Here is a 16,117-nt window from a genome sequence, read left to right on the forward strand (position 1 = left end):
ACATGAGCTCGGAATGCTCTACCATAGGTTGGGTCTGTACTTCATTCTTTACTAATTCCAGCTTGTCCATTCCAAGTTCTTTGTAGGACTGTGGGAATCCCTCTGTGAATTTCTAGGAGGGGTGGGAGAGTCTTGTCATAATCCTATCTTTTAGAAAAGTAGTACTTCTGTAAGCCTTGATAGAGTATTTTGGGGAGATCTGAGATCCTTTATGACCTAATACACTACCATTTTCCCACCTATTCTTTGTATGTAAAAAATTTGTCTTTGACCTTTTTTTAACCAATTTCCTATAAATGATTTCCAGATAGAGCCAAAGTAAAAAGCATACTTCATAATCAATGAAAAGCAACAGGAAACTTTAGACATAGCTGTATTTTTAAAGCAAGCATCTAACTAAAACCACAGAGATCTTAGCAACAATTTTTTTAAAAATACATTGTAATGAAAGACCTGGGGTCAAATCTCTCTTCTGCTACAGTTACTAATATGGCCATAAGCTTATCACTTAACCTCTCTAAACCTCAAGTTTTGCCTCAGTAAAATGGGACTAATAATACCTGTAGTACCTACTTCATGGGAAACCGTGTGGCATAGAGGATAGTAAGGAAATCTGGCTTCAAGTCCCTTCTCTAATACATACTGGGCATGTGACACTAAACAAAAAACTCAACCCTTCAATACCCCAAGCAACTCATTAAGACTATACATTGACTATCTATATTGGTACAAGGAATTTCCTCACTGAAAGCTCTCTACACCAATGAAATGATAAATTTGGAGCCCCAAAAAGTATCTATCTTATAAGGTTGCTGAGAAGATTTTTGTATTAAATGAAAGTAATTGTTCTGCAGATTTCAAAGCATTGGCTTCATGTTTTGCTGGTCTTGAATTCAGGCAGACTTGGATTCAAAGCCAACCTCTGTCACTTACTAATCACGTATAAAGTTTCTTTATGTATTTTGTTCTACAAATCTATCTGTGGGCAATCTGAAAAGCTATACATCAAGAGTTTTTTGTAAAAGCATTTGAAATACTAATTTTCAGAAACTCTAGGAATTACACAGAATTCAGAGTGAATGTTCAATCATCCTCTCTTCTTAAAAGCTTTAAATCTATATCTATCATTCTTTAGCAATGGATATCAACAGAATGTTTGCACATGGACAATACAAATGCCAAAAGTGAATTCTCCCAATAGAGTACAAACAATGAGAGGCATGTTTTCCCATAACTAACATATATAGGCACATTTAGACTAAGGGAAAAAAAATTAATTTATATCTTTACCCACCAAAATGGAAATACCACAGACCCTTTCCTAGGCTCATTCTTTTTAGTTAATCAACTTTATATGTATTCATACAGATATATGACATCATGCTTGATTTTACAGGATTGCAAAATACTGAATAAACAGACCCTTTTCTTGAGGAAATTTGCCATATAAAAATTGAGAGAATATTATAAATGAACAATTTTTTGCTATTTTTAGAATTAGGTTACTTGAAAAACCAACTATTCCTTCCCAAAAAAATCTATTTAGTGTCCTTTGTATTTTATTGACTGTACATGATGTTAGAAAAGACCTAGAAGAAGACTGGGTAAATTCTCTATGGAAAATCCAAGAAAGGACATTGATAAAGATTGTAAAGTATCAAAAACCATGGGGCAGCTAGGTGGCACAGTGGATAGAGCACCGGCCCTGGAGTCAGGAGGACCTGAGTTGAAATCCGGTTTCAGACACTTGACAATTAACTAGCTGTGTGACCCTAGGCAAGTCACTTAACCCCAATTGCCTCACAAAAAAAAAAAAAAAAAACCATGAATGGGTTGTGATCTATACTGATGGAAGAAGTGCCCATTACATGAATATATATGTTGGAAATTTGTAATCGTGTATTGATTGTCTTTTCACTTCTTTTTCTTACATAAACTCAGCCCTGATTTGTAAATTGAAATTGTTTAAGAATTTATTCCATGGAGTAAAAGTGAGGGGAATGAAATATTGGGAAAGAAAGACAAAAATAGAAGAAATTGATAATGGACATTTTGCTTTCTTTTTTCTAACTGAAATACACATGTGTAAATGAAAATGTCAGTACTGTAGAAATACCTTCCGTGTCTCCTATAGTGCTATAAATCAGATGGTAATGATTCACTGGGCAGTATTGGAAATTTCTAGGTACAGAAATAATTATGTTCCAAAATAAAAAACCAAAGAAGGCAATTTTAAAGAAGTCTTACCTTGTAATCTGAGTTCTTGTACTAAAGTCAAGAGATCTCATTGAGCGTAAAACTTCTAAGCAGCCCAAATACTGAAGAAGGAAAAAATAAAAAGTAAATGGCAAGTACTAAAAATTTATTAAAAAGCAAAATGCATGAATAAAATCATGGCCATTTAAGTCATTATATACATTTCTTAAATATGATTTTAACCACATACTTTTCCTTATTATAGAGCTTATGACATTTCTTTTTAAATTATTTTTTAATTGTTGCTGTTGTTGAATCATTTCCATCATGTTTGACTCTTCCTGTCCCTTTTCAATGATATAGAACTCAATATTGTCTCTGACACTTAGAGATGTTACTCTCAGCAAGTCATTTAATCTCTCTGACCTTCAATCTGTCAATCAACATGTATTCGATGCTATATGTCAGGTATTATTCTGGGCATACAAAGAAAGCTAAAAGACAGTCTCTACTTTTAAAAAGCTCATGTTCCAATGAGGGAGACAACAAACAGGCTTTATACAGGATAAATTAAGATAATCAGCAGAATGAAAGGGAGCATTAAGGGAGATCAAGAAAGGCTAATTGTGAAAGTGGGATTTTAGCTGGGACTTGAAGAAAGTCAGCAGGCAGAGATAGGGAGGAAGAGCATTCCAGGCTTGGAAGACAGCCACATCCCCAAGTACAGCATCTTGACCTGGTGAACTTCAGAGATCCAAATCACACCCCAGGGCCATCTGTTTGTTTTCGTGTTCATGGGAGATGTCAATCTTATTTCCTATACTTACCTATGACACAAAACATTACCCTTTTAACTGTGTTCACCTAATGAAAATGGCTAGCCAAGTAAACATACTTGCTCTCAACCTCCTATCTCCCATCCCAAATTTGTAAAAACTAATTAAGAATTGTTTGCCCTTTGGTTTTACTTATACCTATCCTCTTCTGCTTTTGTGAGGATTCCTGCCTTTATGAGTCTTTCTTTTTATTACCTCTTTTATTTGCAGATCTCCTGACAGTAAGACGAATGGTCACATAAAGATGGCACAAGCATGTGATACAGGATGAGGAGTTAAGGGAGTGATATGGAGGTAGATCAGACTATCAAAGACCATTTCTCCATTTTTCTCTATTCCAGGACTTCCAGGTGACTAACTGATCAGCATAGTTTCAAACACACCAAACCAGGGAACATAAATGAGACAAACCTTACTAATTGCCCTTTCAGGTAGCTGGTGGCTGGGAGGGAGGGGGGAGAGAACTGTTTTAGTGTGGAAGTCTTTACCAATGGGGGAAAAAGGCACCTGGAATCTGAAACCACCTTTAATGGCACATCCTTATTGCATGTCAGAGTAGTGAGGACTAGACTAATTGTAAATATAAGCAATGAATGCCCCCTCTCCAATCTTTTATGTTCTGTAGGGCAGTGGTATCAAACTCAAATAGAATTTGGGCCACCAATCCAGACCTAAGAATCCCTGTGGGCACATATTGTTTTAGTTTTAAAATGTAATGTTATATACTGTTTCTACTTTCATTTTTTTCTTTTTTGAGGTTTCTTTTTCCTTTTGTTCTGATTCTTCTTTTACAACATGACATGCAGAAATATGTTTAATGTGATTGTACATATAAAAAAGTAATGTTATGTATGTTTTCTTTTCTTTTTACTTATTTTGTCAGATATTTCCCAATTATATTTTAATCTGGTTTGGGTAGCACTCAGCCTACAGGCTTTGTCTTTGACACCCCTACTATAGGCAACCTCACCATGTGAAATTTGTGTCCTCAAAGTTACTGCCCACAGTTTCTTTCTTCCTATTCCCAAAGAATGGTTGTACTAGCATGTATTGTACCAATATAATCAGTAGAATTTAGATTTCTAGATCACAACCTAAAATGATACATTCCTAGCCAGAGATAGAGTACATCTAACAGAAGCTGATATGAATCTATTCGCCAATTGTCTTGCAAATCTAAATCAAATGGGCTTTAAACTCAAAAGGATGAGGGAGAGAGAAAACTGCTTATGTATATCCCCTAAATTAGATACTAGAGAGAGTAGCCATAAAGAAGGAAGAAGAACAGCAGCTGAGAAATCTGTCTCACAGTATAAAGAATCCAAGAATTAGATAAGTAGGGGGGGAAACAGAGATTTGAATGTCTATACATAAAAGCCTAAAGTGTAGGCAACAAACCAGAGGAACTAGTGGGCTTAAAAGAAGAAGATAAATTGGTCCTCCTGTGTATCTCTAAGATTCGTGGGTTGTTTTACAGGAGAAATATCCCCTTTTTAACTTCATGTGGCAAGTTGCTGCTGCTGAAATAGATCTAACACAAAAGAGCTAAAAACCTAAGTTTTCTTGTGCTTAAGCACAGGTTTAGGAGGTAGGGAAAAAATAACCCTGAGCCCTGATTGGAGTTTCTGAAATGCTTTTATAGAGAAAATTATGTCAGAGTAAAAGAAAAATAAATTATTTTACATATTACAGTCTTAAACATTCTTTTAGACTATAAAAGTTAAGATGGACAGATTCATAACCCATACTTTAATGTTATAAAAGTTGAACAAATTTAGTTAAATAGAATCATCAACTCATACATCCCCTAAGGAAACAAACTTATTTAAACAGACTCTATAGATAAACTAAGTCAGGGTATAGATTAAACTACATTTAGAGGGTTCACAATGGGTTAATTGAGAGGGAAATTTTACATGTCATCTAAGAGAGCCAAGGAGTCAGTAACAGCTGGGATACTTCCTCTGACTTCTTATCTGAGGAATGTTTGAGATCTTAAATAAATTTTTACATCCCATGGGATAGATTTCAGCCAGCTTAATAACCTCCTAACCAGGAGAAATGGCCCTGACCTGTCCCCCTCAGAATAAAAATTAATAATAGGAAATCTAGGTTTAAAAATTATTATCAGTTGAAACACATGACTGAACTGTGGCTCTGGATAGGAAGGATAGGAATATTAAGAAGGTATACTCATATTAGGAAATTCTGAGAAGGGAAGCATTATAGGGACTGTTTGGATTTAGGTCCAAAGAAAAGAAACACAAGTAACTGTAACTGGAGTATACCACAGACCACCTGGATAGTAAGAGGAAATAGGGAAGGAACTGGGAGAACAAATCACAAGCCTGGCACAAAAGGTATGATGTAATAGTGCTGGGCAATTTCAATTACCCCATAACTTATTTGATTTGCCTTTGTGATAATTCCATTCTTCAAAATGTGAACTAACCAACAATGAAAAATTCTATCAAGGATTTGAGGCTCACTAACAAAGAAGAACATCTTTCTGGGTTGGAAATGATAGGAACCTTGTATGGAAAATACCACTCCATCTTAAGAAAAAAAAGTCCATGCATAGTCTGACATTCACTCAAGATTGTGAGAAAGCAGATTTCAAAAGGTTCAGAGGAAAAACAGATAGGAATGCATAGACAAAAAAAATATTTTCAGGTGAATTCAGGCCAGGAGAAATAGGAAACATTTAAAAATTAATTCTGAAGGTCCGAAGGGAAACAATTCCAGTAAGGAAGAAAACTGAGATTTATCTGAAGAAACCAATGGGGATGCATAAAGAACTCAGCAACCAAATTTGGTTTTGAGTCACATTGATTACTCGAAACTAATTATGTGCTAGGTGCTGTTTTAAGTGTTGTGGATACAAATAAAAGCCAGTTTACTTTGTAATGGGGGAAGACAACACATTAAAGAAAGCTAAAGTTAGGGAAGAGAAAACATATCCACATTGGGATATCATAGCAAAATCTGAAGAATGAAGGATGACTCATCTAGGCCCTTCTACAAAATTGAAACTCCAGAAAGAACTCACAAATGGAAGAAGAAGGCTGAAGGGGTAGAAGGAGAAAACAGCTGAAGCATGGTGGCAGAGTTTAGAGACTGTAACGATTGGAATGATGCCACCTGCTGGAAACTTACTGTAGAAAAGCTTCGCTATGAGGTGAACATCTCTGAGGGCAAGACCATGTGTCTTTTCTTTGGCATCAGGAAGTGATGTTTGCTGGTGGGAGGAATAAGGGGGAGCCTGGCACTCTGTCTGGCTCTTTCGTATGGACTCTGGTGGAGAGTGGAGCTAGAAATGCACTCTCCCTTTAACTGATAGATGAATGTAGGCCTTTCTCTCTCTCTTTACCAAATTCTTATTCTCCTTAATAAATGCTTAAAAGTCTAACTCTTGCTAATGCTTATAATTTATTGGGGACCACTCATTAGATATTTTGGACAGACTAGCTAGAATTTTAGCCTTTAACAAGACTAAGGCATAATGTGGGCCAGTCCTCAAAATGGATATTCCAGGAGGATCTCACCAAAAAGAGATGACCTCAGAAGTAGAAGATATTTAAAATTATTTTAAGTGGATTTTTTACATGGAATAAAGACCTGGTGACATAAGAGAAATACAGGCACATGGCACAGTCTTATAAAAAGTGTCAGGAGCAAGGTTGGTAAGAGATGCTAAAGACAACATAAAAGGGGGATATTTGGCTATATTGACAGAAAAAGAACCAAAGAAGGTGTAAGACCTTTCCTTCCAGTGAGTGGGATGATAACTGACAAAAGTAATAAAGCCAAGATTCTCAAATCTTTTTCTTTTTTGTTTTTTTCTGCAAAAGAATGACTTTTATGGGCAGCTTAGGTGGCGCAGTGGATAAAGCACCGGCCCTGGATTCAGGAGTACCTGAGTTCAAATCTAGCCTCAGATACTGGACACTTACTAGCTGTGTGACCCTGGGCAAGTCACTTAACCCCCATTACCCACAAAAAAAAATTGCTTTTACATTGTCAGTGACTGAACAAAAATGACTAGCAAGAAGTCAACACCCATGTTAGTAAGAATGAGAAAAAGAACACTTAGCTGCTAGTGATTCATTCTAGTCAACTGGCCAGATGAAATCTGTCCTTGGGGTCTGATAGCTGATAACTCTTATTGCTGAACTAATATCAATGATATTTGAAAGATCATAAAAAACAGAATACATACATGAGATTGGAGGTCAAATTTTGCCCTGATTTTCAAAAATGAGAAGGGAATAGACTGAAACTCTGAACCAGAGAGCTGGACACTGATTCCTAAAAAAAAAAAATTTAGTAAAGCTAACACAAGCCCAATAAGGTTACAGCCTTGAGAATTAACACTGAAGAATGCCAATCCTTAATGAAGTCATTCATGGAGTAGGATTCAGAAAGTGAGGCAAAGGAGATTTTTGTTAAGGCACATGCATGATGTACCCTAGGTGAACAATGAATTGTAGGTAATACCTGTAATCTCACAGCAAGAAAAGAGACTCCAGAAGAAAAGAGGTGAAAAGGGGAAGAATTTTTAAAGGGTGAATGAAAGAGGAAGGTCTCAACCCAATTTAATTATAGGAGATCTCACTGAAAAGCATTGCTTTGGGGGAAAAGATATGTTTTTGTAATGAAAGACAGACTTTAGAATTAGTCAAATCTGGGGCAAGTTGTTGCAGAGTGGGACCACTTCTTCAGAGAGAATTTTATTAATCAATGGACAACTTTTTTTCTCAGGATAAAGGAAATTAAAGTTCCTAGAACAACTCACACCAGAAATGGTGGGAGAATGTGGATCCAGAAAGGATAGTGTGTGGTAAATTGGAAGGAGAATGATCATGGGAAGGGTAGAGGAAAGAAATGGATCAGAAAGTATGTTCTGAGACCCAGGGAAATTTCTACCATAAAGCAACATTTCTGTCTTTATTGTTGCCTTCATCAATTGATACTTCTAAGAAGGAGGTACAACAGAAAAAAAGGAGTAAGGTAACAAAATGTACAAATGCAATAAATAAATTGATTAGAAAAGACAACTCAAATTTGATGTTAGATGTTTTAATTCCACAAGCAACACAGTTTTAAAAGGGAATAAACAAGTATGCATGTGTGTGTGTTTATGTGAAAGAACAAAAGTATGAGGTACAAATAATCCTTAGAAAAAGTTAAAGAACAATAATAAATAAAAGAAGCTGGAGGGAGGGGAGGAGAAAAGATTCTGAAATGACTGATTAAATAATAAAAGGAGAAGAATTAGATAGCTAAATAAAAGAAAGAATAAGTAAGTTAAGTAAACTCCAGAACTAGGAAAAGGGGTAAAACTTAGAGAAGACAGAACATATGAGAATAGGGTTGCATCAAAGTAGATTAAGCAAAATCTTAGGGGAAGGTACTGACTTAAATTTTAAAAGTAAAGGAACCCCCCAAAATCCTAATTTAAATAAGACTACATTGTACTTTTATAGAAATTGATCCTGTATTAAGACAGCAAAAATTGCAAACAAATGCAAAAGGTCAGAAATACTAAACATACTTCAAATGTATGTTTTGTATTTCTTATGTGGCAATAAAAATCATATTTCAGGAAGGAAAAAAGAAAGACACACCTAAAAGACTACAAAATCCTAAATAATGAGTGGGTCAAAAGACAAATCATAGAAATAATAAATAATAAAAATAAGTAACCATTATGTGAAAAATAATTATAATGATAAGATACAAGCATTTCTGAAATACAACTAAAGCAATCCTCAGTAGAAAAAAAGCTATATCTCCCAAAATACACATTAGTAAAATAGGGAGAAAAGAACAGTGAACTGAATCAAGAAACAAAGTAATAGACCAAACATCTTTTATAAGAAAAAAATGGTCTTAATATCTAGACCAGGGAAGGATATTATAAAAGATAATTATGAACCAATATAATTAGTAAAAAGCAATTCAATTATTTTAAGTAAAATACTGGCAAAATATTAGAGCAATATACCCAAAAAATCATTAATTATAAGCAAGTTGAATTTGAATCAGGATGAAAAGATGGCACAACATTAGGAAAACAATGTAATCACATTATTTTTAAAAAATGCAATACCAAATGATTTTCTCAATAGATGTATAAAAGCCCTTGGAAAAGTACAACACATTCATGTTAATGCATAATCAAAAACTGGGCTTATGGGTTTTTTTTTTAAAAAGCTACAAAGTATAGGCATAGATTAGGGGTTGGCAAATTACAGCCTTTTGGCCAAATTTGTCTGCTACCTCTTTTTGTACAACCCACAGAACAAAAAAGATTTTTACATTTTCAAATAGCTGGAAAAAATCAAAAGAGGAATATTTTGTGACATGAGAAAAGTACATGAAATTCAAATTTCTATGTCCACAAATAAAGTTTTACTGGAACACAACTACCCTCATTCATTTACATATTGTCTATCACTGCTTTCATGTTGCAAAGGCAGAGTTGAGTAGTTGCAGAAGAGACCATATGTGACTCTCTTATAACTTTACATTACTGCTTGGTGCACAAAATTACAGTGACGTAGTTATAACTTGCCAGAGTTTCCAATGCCACATGTATCGCCAGACTACAATATTTTTTTAAATTACCACTGTATGTTCATCATGTAAAAACAAGAAAAAAGGGGGGGGTGGTTTTATGGTGATTTTTTTAAGCTTATGGCCAAAATTAATTTTTTTCCTGAAGAAAAACCACCCTCAACCACTATTATCCAACACTGAATGGCTTTGGAAATTAACTTTTGGTGCACACCTGATAATTATTCTTAAATAATTCAACCTAAAATTATGAGGCGAAATATATGGTATAGTAAATCAATTAAATTACAACTAACTTTGAATTTCAAGTAATGTCAAGCTGTTTTATATGACACTGCCCCTCCCCATGCTGTCAAAAGGTTTTTTTTTTTTAAAAAAGAGATCTCCATTTCCATACAAGTCTGCAGTAGACATATTTTCCAGGCATAACCTTCCAGCAGCATTTTCAGTCCTCTTTGCAAGTACAAAAGAAATTTCCATATTTCAAAATCTATCTATTAAATTGAGGTGTTAACCTTCCTTCGGTTAGAAGCAATTAATCTTCAATGTAATGACATGCTAAAAGATAAATATCAAGAACAGAATCAAATGTAATTGTAAAGAAACCTTAGAAACAATGAATATGCTCAATTAAAATCATATACTCATGGAGTGATAACAGCATTTGGCAGTGCCTAACCACATGAAAAGACATTTTTTAAAATGATTTTTTAAAATATATTTCAAATCAATATTAACAGATGAACATTTGTCACCAATTTCAATAAAAAGGAAAACTTTGAATTCCAGTTAAGTAAAATATTAATTCCCCAAATTTGAGTCTTCTAATTAGTAATGGCCTATATTACCAAAAAGTATATTATTATTATTGTCATTATTATTATATTTAATCAAATCAATAATTATTATATAAATTTTTTCTTATTATATAAGTACCTAAATAATATTCTTGATTTTGCCTCTTAGCTCACAAAGTCTTAAATATTTACTATCTGACCACAGCTATGAATAGATTAATTGTTTTTTCTTTGTTTTTAATTGATCTGTCCTTCCTACAATATCCCCCTAGCAAATAATTAACCATGTCCAAAAATGTTATGTGTCTCCATTTTAAATTCACTCACTATTTCTCTTTTAAGATGTGAGTGGTATATTTCATCACCAAATTTTTGGATTCATGATATAGTCAGTTACTATAGCTTCCTCCTCAAATTGGCTGGTTGCTCCTAGAACACTGATTTTAAGAACAATACTCAAACTATACATGTCTTCATTACTCAATAGGCTCCACTTCTGAATATCTAGATTTTCTCTATTGTGCCACAGCAGCCTCCTCACCCTGAAAGTTCGCTCCATCCCATAACATCTCACACTAGAAATACATGCCACCCCTGAAGTTCCTTTCTTTCATTGTCTGATTCCATCTAGAACTTCCATTTTAAGGTATGCATTCATTTCTCTCTGGGTTCTACTCTTGACTTTGTAGACTTTCTCTACCATGCTCCTATATCTGTACCCTCCCTTTTCAACTTCCTTTTCAATGTTCTTCCCTTATTAGATTATAAGCTCCTTGAGGGCAGGGACTATCTTTCTTTCTGCTTGTGGTTATATTCATAAAACTTAGCACAGTGCTTAGCAAATATTAATTGCTTTTAAAATGCTTGTTAATTTGACTACTCATTGTGCTGATTAGAGTTCCAAAGTCTTTCAAAGTTGTTTTTCCCCTATGATGTTATTATTGTATAAATTGTTTTAGTTCTGTTCAGTTGATTCCCATATCTGTTATCAATGTCTTCCCAGGTTCCTCTGAATTTGTCCATTTCATCATTACCTATGACATAATAGCATTCCATTACATTCCTTTGCTACATTTTGTTTAGCCATTAGGATGATACCTAGTGGATAAATTCTTAACCAAACAAGTAATAGAATCAAATACAAAAGACACAATAGATCATTTTGATTACATGAAATTAGAAAGCATTTGTACAAGTAAAATTAATATATCTATGATAAAAATAATTAATCAACTGGGAAAAATCTCTGATTAGGATTTAGTATTCAAAACATATAGACAATTAAACCAAAAGTCATTACAATAGAAAAATAGTCAAAGCATATGAAGAGTTCTCAAAAGAATTGTAAACTATTGATAATCATTTGAAAGAGTGCTCCAAATCAGTAGTAGTAGTACTAGTATAGTAGTAGTAGTAGTAGTAGTAGTAGTGTAGTAGTAGTAAGAGAATTGGGAATTAAAATAATCCTATGGTTTTATTTCACATCCAGAAAATTGACCAAGATAATAAAAGATGGAGGGGCAGCTAGGTGGCGCAGTAGATAGAGCACTGGACCTGGATTCAGGAGGACCTGAGTTCAAATCCAGCCTCAGACACTTGACACTTACTAGTGTGTGACCCTAGGCAAGTCACTTAAGCCCAATTGCCTCACAAAAAAAAAAATATGGAAAATTTTCAATGTTGGAGGTGTGAGGGGAAAGGCATGCTATTGCATTGTTGTTACAACCATACTGGAAAGCAATTTGGACTTATGCAAATAAATGACTAGAGTGATATACCTTTTGACCCAGAGATCCCACTACTAGGTATATTCCACAAGGATATCACTGATAAAAAGAAAGGTTCTATAAAGAACAAAATATTTATAGCAAAATTTTTGTGGTAGCAAAGTACTAGAAGCAGAATAGATGCCAATCAATAGGGAAATGGCTAAATAAAGTACTTAAAGACTGTGATAAATTGATATAAAGAGAAATAAACAGAGCCAGGAAAACTATATGCCCAATGACTACAAAAATCTAAATGTAGGGGGAAGCTAGGTGGCACAGTGGATAAAGCTCTGGCCCTGGATTCAGGAGGACCTGAGTTCAAATCCAACCTCAGACACTTGATCCTTACTAGCTGTGTAACCCTGGGCAAGTCACTTAACCCCCATTGCCCCACACAAAAAAAATCTAAATGTAAAGAATAGACATGCAACTATTCTTTCTTCTATTCTTTTACAGACATTATGTCCATGAATATGCAGCATAACATATAACATCAGAATTTTTTTGTGTTGATGTATTTTGCATTTTTTTTTCTCTTCTTCCTCTTTTAAAAAAATCTCTGTTATAAAGGATGTCTTTCTGGTAGAGGGGAGACACAGCAAGAAATCTAGGTGAGGTAAAAGCAAAAGAAATTAGTAAAAAGAGCAGTAAAAATCTGTTTTTAAAAATAAATATTCTATGAAGAGGTAGTGACTATCAAATTTATCATGAAGGCTTCTTACCCCTCCCTCCTTCAAGATGCTTGCTTGACAAATCTTGGCTAAAAAGGTTTATTTTGTAACATCCAGACTTGAAAAGAATGTCAATGACCATTTAGTCCAACCCATACACAAAAAGAATACACACTAGTAGTAGTAGTAGTAGTAGTAGTAGTAGTAGTAGTAGTAGTAGGCCTCCACCAGTCCGAAGACAACCATGGATCAGCACCTTGAAGAGCCACAGGCCACAGTGTGGCTGTGCAGTCCAGTACAGGAGCCACAGCTCCTGAGTGACTTATAACCAGTAACTGCCACATCCTGTGTTGTATCTACCCCCATGAGGAGTAGCTGGAGTGTCCTCTCCAGGGTGCTGGCCTGGTCAGATCAATATGGAAAACAAGCTGTTGCCCATGCAGCAGGTTGTCCCCCTCCATGACACTGGTGGCTCCAAAGGAGAGGCAGAGCCAATACAGTCTGGCACCAGCGTCACCGCAGGAGTTTCCAGAGGGATGTGATGTCCAACATCCAACTGCCTAAGGGACTCCTACTCCTGATTTTTCCTTGGGGTTAACTCCCGAAGCCTTTCCCATATATGGGTATAGCCGCAGGGCAGCGGAGGTTTAAAATCAGGGTTTTCTTCCCCTAGGCGGGTTGCCTGCCAAGACTAACAAGCCCCACCTGCCCAAAGCGACTGGTTTTAAGGCGCCTGCAACTCGCCTTCGCCCCTTCTCCTGTTAGTGGAAACAGTTCTGCCACGAGAAGGCCAGGAATTGGGCTTCGATTGTCAGAGGCTATTTGAGACGCACACTATTGGAGCATTTTATAGAGAGTGGGAGCTTATCCCCACCCCCACCCCAGCATGACAAACCTTTGGATCACCAAATGTGATCCTGCATTAAATGAATGGCACAATACATTTCCCCTTTATTTTATTTTATTTTTTTGGTCCAAGACTGAGAAAGCACTAGCTTGGGTATATGGGGACTTGTTTTCCTAGTTCTTTCACTAACTAACTGGATTTGTAAAAGTCACTTGACTGTTTTCTCATTTGTAAAATGGGAATGCCTAGAATAAAACTCAACACCATAATTAGCCCCATTCCACTCCTCCCCCACAAACACACAAACTGTCTCCTACCTACATTTGTAGTTTTATTTCATATATTCATATGAAAAGTAGCCCCTTCATGCATTCCTTATTCCAGACAAAGTAATTACTAGCTGTTCCCCAAAATGAGATTCTTTCCATCTCCATGCATTGACACAAAACACACCCAAACCTGTAATGTGCCTCTTTTCTGCATCTTAGAATTCTTAGCTTCCTTCAAGGAAGAGGGCACCACCTATGCATGGAGGATGCAAAACTTTCCCTATTTTGTCCTGTCTGTAGCCTTCAAGTAATGGGTGGGTTCATCATAGGTAAAGATTGTTTCATTTTTGGTATTGTATCCTTATGTATTCACACATAATAGATACTAAATAAAGACTGGTTATGTTGAATTTAATCCTTATTAAAATTTTAAGAAAAGATCAGAGTAGCCATGTAAAGTTTATTGTGTAACCTGCAGGTATTTAGGTGGCAACTAAAGTTAAGTGGCTAACACTGGCTCCCTTTAGGAGAGTGTTGAGCTGGGGCTGGGGAGGGGGGGGGCGGAAATCAACCATATTTCTCATGACAGACAACTATTTATTTATAAATCGTTTGCTCCCTAAATGCTTATAATTACTGTTATTATGGATGTTTTGTCTTTCATATGAAAAGAAAACAATGACTGATAAATCCTTTGGTGTGAATAATGACAGCAGAGGGCAGGGTTCTATGGATAGATTTTAATCTCTGTATAGAAACAAGAGATATGGGTCATCTCTCACAGAGCTAAGTTATTCAAGAAAAAGAAAAACAGATAATGATTCCATTTTATATCTCTAGACAAACATAAATTTTCATAAAAAGGGGCCAATGTATAGAGAATAAGATATATAGATAGATAGATATGCATACCCCTAGACCTAGTAGAGGCAACCGCTTGAGGAAAAAGCAAGCTCAGGAAAGAGGTGATCATGCCATACTTGGGGTTCCAATTTGTAAATCGCTAGCAAGGGAAAATATTTCTTAAATTCATAGGTATATTTGGAGACAACTCTAAGCAGCTCAAAAGAACCAAGTTCTATCTATCAGATCTTAATTTGTTTTGTTGATTGTTTAGACTTAAGAAAGTGATAAAGAAAATGTTAATAATGTAGATAAAATTTAAAACTATATTGTGGGGGGGGGCTAGGTGGTGCAGTGGATAAAGCACTGGCCCTGGATTCAGGAGTACCTGAGTTCAAATCCAGCCTCAGACACTTGACACTTACTAGCTGTGTGACCTTGGGCAAGTCACTTAACCCCCATTGCCCCCCCAAAAAAAACAACTATATTGTGAGTACCTTTTTCCCTAGAAAACTGGTCATTAAACAATTACCTACATGTCCCTGCTTAAGTTCCTCATGGTCCCTCACAAGTTCTACAAATGAAGAGAGCTTAAAACATCCAATAACCAACCATGTTCCTGCTTGTCTACTCCCATCCCTCCCTCACTGATGAAAATTGATGAAAGTACTCCTTCAAAGAAAAGACACAATCTCTTTAAAACTTTACCTGTGGGAAGCCTCCCTATGTAAAAGTACATATGAAAACTATAATTATGTATGAGATTTTGAAATAACTTCATCAATTGCAAGATCCCTATGGCTAAAATTTTAAATATACTATTTTTTAAAATATAATTATTGTTTTCAAGTACAGAAAACTGAATCCAAATATAATGTTTGCCCAGCAGAGGTCACTGTGACCCTCCCCCTCTTTCTCTAGCACAACAATTGTCAAATATTTTGGTCTCAGGACCCCTTTAGAATCTTAAAAATCATTGAGGACCCCAAAGAGCCTTTGTTTATGTGGGTTATACCTATAAATATTTGTCATATAAGAAATTAAAATTGTTTTTATTTATTAATTCATCCCTAAAACTATAAGTCCATGGCATACATTAAAATATTTTAGTCGAAAAATTTTTCCAAAATAAATTTAAAAATTTTATGAGAAGATTAATGTTGTTGTACATTTCTGCAAATGTAAATTGCAAACTGCTTTTGTACTATCAGTGTAAATGTCAACATAGTTGTTCCAGAATAAACTATGTGATTCAGAACAGTTATTCAACCCTTTGAATATTATAGAGCCATTGTGTTTGCTGCCAAGTA

General features: G+C 35.3%; 1 protein-coding gene across 1 annotated transcript in view; it reads right to left on the bottom strand.

The window, feature by feature from the left end:
- The window catches only part of SHC3 (SHC adaptor protein 3), a 173,326-nt gene that overhangs the window by 123,575 nt on the left and 33,634 nt on the right, over nucleotides 1–16,117 (bottom strand). Inside the window, exon 2 of the mRNA XM_043979902.1 lies at nucleotides 2,248–2,318. Within this exon, the coding sequence (XP_043835837.1) occupies nucleotides 2,248–2,318 (71 nt within the window). The remainder of the gene's footprint in view (nucleotides 1–2,247; nucleotides 2,319–16,117) is intronic.

This window comes from Dromiciops gliroides, chromosome 1 (assembly GCF_019393635.1).
Source record: "Dromiciops gliroides isolate mDroGli1 chromosome 1, mDroGli1.pri, whole genome shotgun sequence".
Lineage (NCBI taxonomy): Eukaryota > Metazoa > Chordata > Mammalia > Microbiotheria > Microbiotheriidae > Dromiciops > Dromiciops gliroides.